General features: G+C 39.3%; 1 protein-coding gene across 2 annotated transcripts in view; it reads left to right on the top strand.

Moving 5' to 3' along the window:
• The first annotated feature begins 887 nt into the window (after window positions 1-887).
• LOC106869925 (lysosomal acid phosphatase) overlaps window positions 888-2,479 on the top strand; it is a 42,172-nt gene continuing 40,580 nt past the window's right edge. For both annotated transcript variants that reach the window (XM_089365923.1, XM_089365924.1), the window contains exon 1: window positions 888-1,038. In XM_089365923.1, coding sequence (XP_089222049.1) covers window positions 946-1,038 — 93 coding nt within the window. In that variant the 5' untranslated portion in view covers window positions 888-945. The remainder of the gene's footprint in view (window positions 1,039-2,479) is intronic.

Below are 2,479 nucleotides of genomic sequence, written 5' to 3'. Positions count from 1 at the left end.
TCGATCAACTATTACATTACTCTCGCGATCGTAGTAGTTTGCTTACAAATACGTTAGAAGTTTTTCAAAAAAAAAACAGTGTAATAAAAGAAAATTAGCTGTTAATAATGGGAAAGTACCAGAAAAAATGTTATACGCGATAAAAGTTACAAATTATAACAAGGACGAATGAGTCTCGTAAATAAGTACAAAATCTAGGTAAAAAAAAATTAAAAAGAAAGAAAGATTAAAATGAATAAATGAATAATTAAATAAATAAGAGTGAATGGCAGTGAATAGAAGAGAAGCCAAGAAAGTGAGGTTGAGTGGGAGAGAAGAATAGTGCAGAATGTGCGTGAGTGTTTGTATCGGTATGCTTGTATTCATATACAGGAGGCATCAGGGTATATTTTTCAGGGTACATTGGCTGCTCGTAGTGTGACACGTCACACTCTTTAGTCTCGCCTGCGCCTGTGGTAACGCTGCGAGCGTGTAGGCTCTGTTGAACCTTGTGGTATGCGACCAATTGAAGCACTTAGTGTCGAAGTGATGGTTTCTTTCCCTTTTTCTTCCGTTTTGCCTCTTTTTTCTTCTCTTTTTCCTGTCATCACTCATGTTAATGTTTTCTTCAGTTTCGAATTTGTATTTTATTGTGATTTTGTATGATATATGTATCATATACGTACGTGTTATGTATATGTAATAAAATGGGTTTTGCCACACCACCAAAAGAAAAAAAAAAAAAAAAGAAAATTCCTGTAGGAACCAAAGTTCCAAATTTCATGATGTATACACACACACACACACGCACGCACACATATACACACACACTCACGCACGCACGCACAGACACGCGCGCGCATACGCACACACTTACACATACTTCAAAGTCGAGTTGAAAAAGGATTGGACAACTTCCTAGCTATAAAAGAAACTGCGCTCATAGGCTTTTCCTCACAGTTAACAATGCAGTCGGCTTTATCGCTTATCCTAATCCTCGTTCTTTCGCAAGTGGACAACGCACTATCTTTCTCTCAAACTTTACACATGGTTAACGTGGTGAGTATATACTCTCTTTTGCTCTTTTACTTGTTTCAGTCATTTGACTATGGCCATGTTGGAGCACCGCCTTCAGTCAAGCAAATCGAGCCCAGGACTTATTCTTTGTAAGCCTAGTACTTATTCTATCGTTCTCTTTTGCCGAACCGCTAAGTTACGGGGACGTAAACACACCAGCATCGGTTGTCAAGCGATGTTGGGGGACAAACACAGACACACAAACATATACACACACATACATATATATATGTACATATATTCGACGGGCTTCTTTTCAGTTTCCGTCTACCAAATCCACTCACAAGGCTTTGATCGGCCCGAGGCTATAGTAGAAGACACTTGCCCAAGGTGTCACGCATTGGGTCTGAACCCAGAACCATGTGGTTTGTAAGCAAGCTACTTACCACATAGCCACTCCTATATTCTTTTTTTCAATTATAGATTATCTTATCTTTCACTTATTTCAGTCACTGGAATGTGGCCATGCTTGGGCAACGAGTTGAGAACTTCAGTCGATTCTCAGTAATTTTTAAAAGACTGGTTCTGATTCTATCAATCTCCTCGGGCTGAACCGCTATGCTACAAACCAACAAGCGGTGGATAGGTGGGTGACAAACACAAAAACACACAATCACAAATATATATCACAAACATACATACATACATACATGACACTGACCAGCCCCACACACATATATATATTCTTTTATCCCTCTACCTCTCTCTCTTCTCTTCCCACGTGACCGGCGTTCGGCCAAGCCTTTCTTGGCCGGCCGTTGTCCATGCAACATCGATATTCCTCCTTGCCTGTGAAATCTTGTATCCCTGCCATAAGGCTTTATTTCCACACACGTCAGCTTAATTTAATTCGTCTTTAGTCGAAAGACACCTGTTGTTATATCCTATTATTTTTTTAATTGGATTCATGTAACATTGTTCGGTTTTTTTTTTCCGTCCTTGTTTTTGTATACATTCGCTGCTCTCTTCCAAGAAATCTAATACTTTTAGCTTAGTTTTTCCAATTTAACCAAAGCCTTTGATACTGTGAATAGAAAATACTTGGCAAACTTGGATGTCCAGATCACTTTGATTCAATAATCAAATCATTCCATGATGGGATGGAGGTTTGGGTCAATGTTGGTGGTGGCATGGCGAGTTCTAGTCCTGTAGAAAATGGTGTCAAGCAGGGTGACATCCTTACCCCAACTCTCTTGTCTCTGTATTTTGCTCCTACTCTTACACATGCTTTTGCTGTGGACAGCTCTCCTGGGATATATGTTAGGTATTGATCTTCTGGCTGTCTTTTTAACCTGCGTCGATTTTCAGCCAATTCAAAAATTTTCCGGTCTCTTATTCGTGATCTCCTTTATGCAGTTGACTGTAACTTATTCATACAGCGGATGATATGCAAATATTTGTGAATCCTATTTCTGCTTCTTGC

This window comes from Octopus bimaculoides, chromosome 18, assembly GCF_046866305.1.
Source record: "Octopus bimaculoides isolate indiv1 chromosome 18, ASM4686630v1, whole genome shotgun sequence".
NCBI classification, from domain to species: domain Eukaryota; kingdom Metazoa; phylum Mollusca; class Cephalopoda; order Octopoda; family Octopodidae; genus Octopus; species Octopus bimaculoides.
The sequence above is the reverse complement of the archived record's forward strand: the minus strand, read 5'-3'. Positions and strand labels throughout refer to the sequence as shown.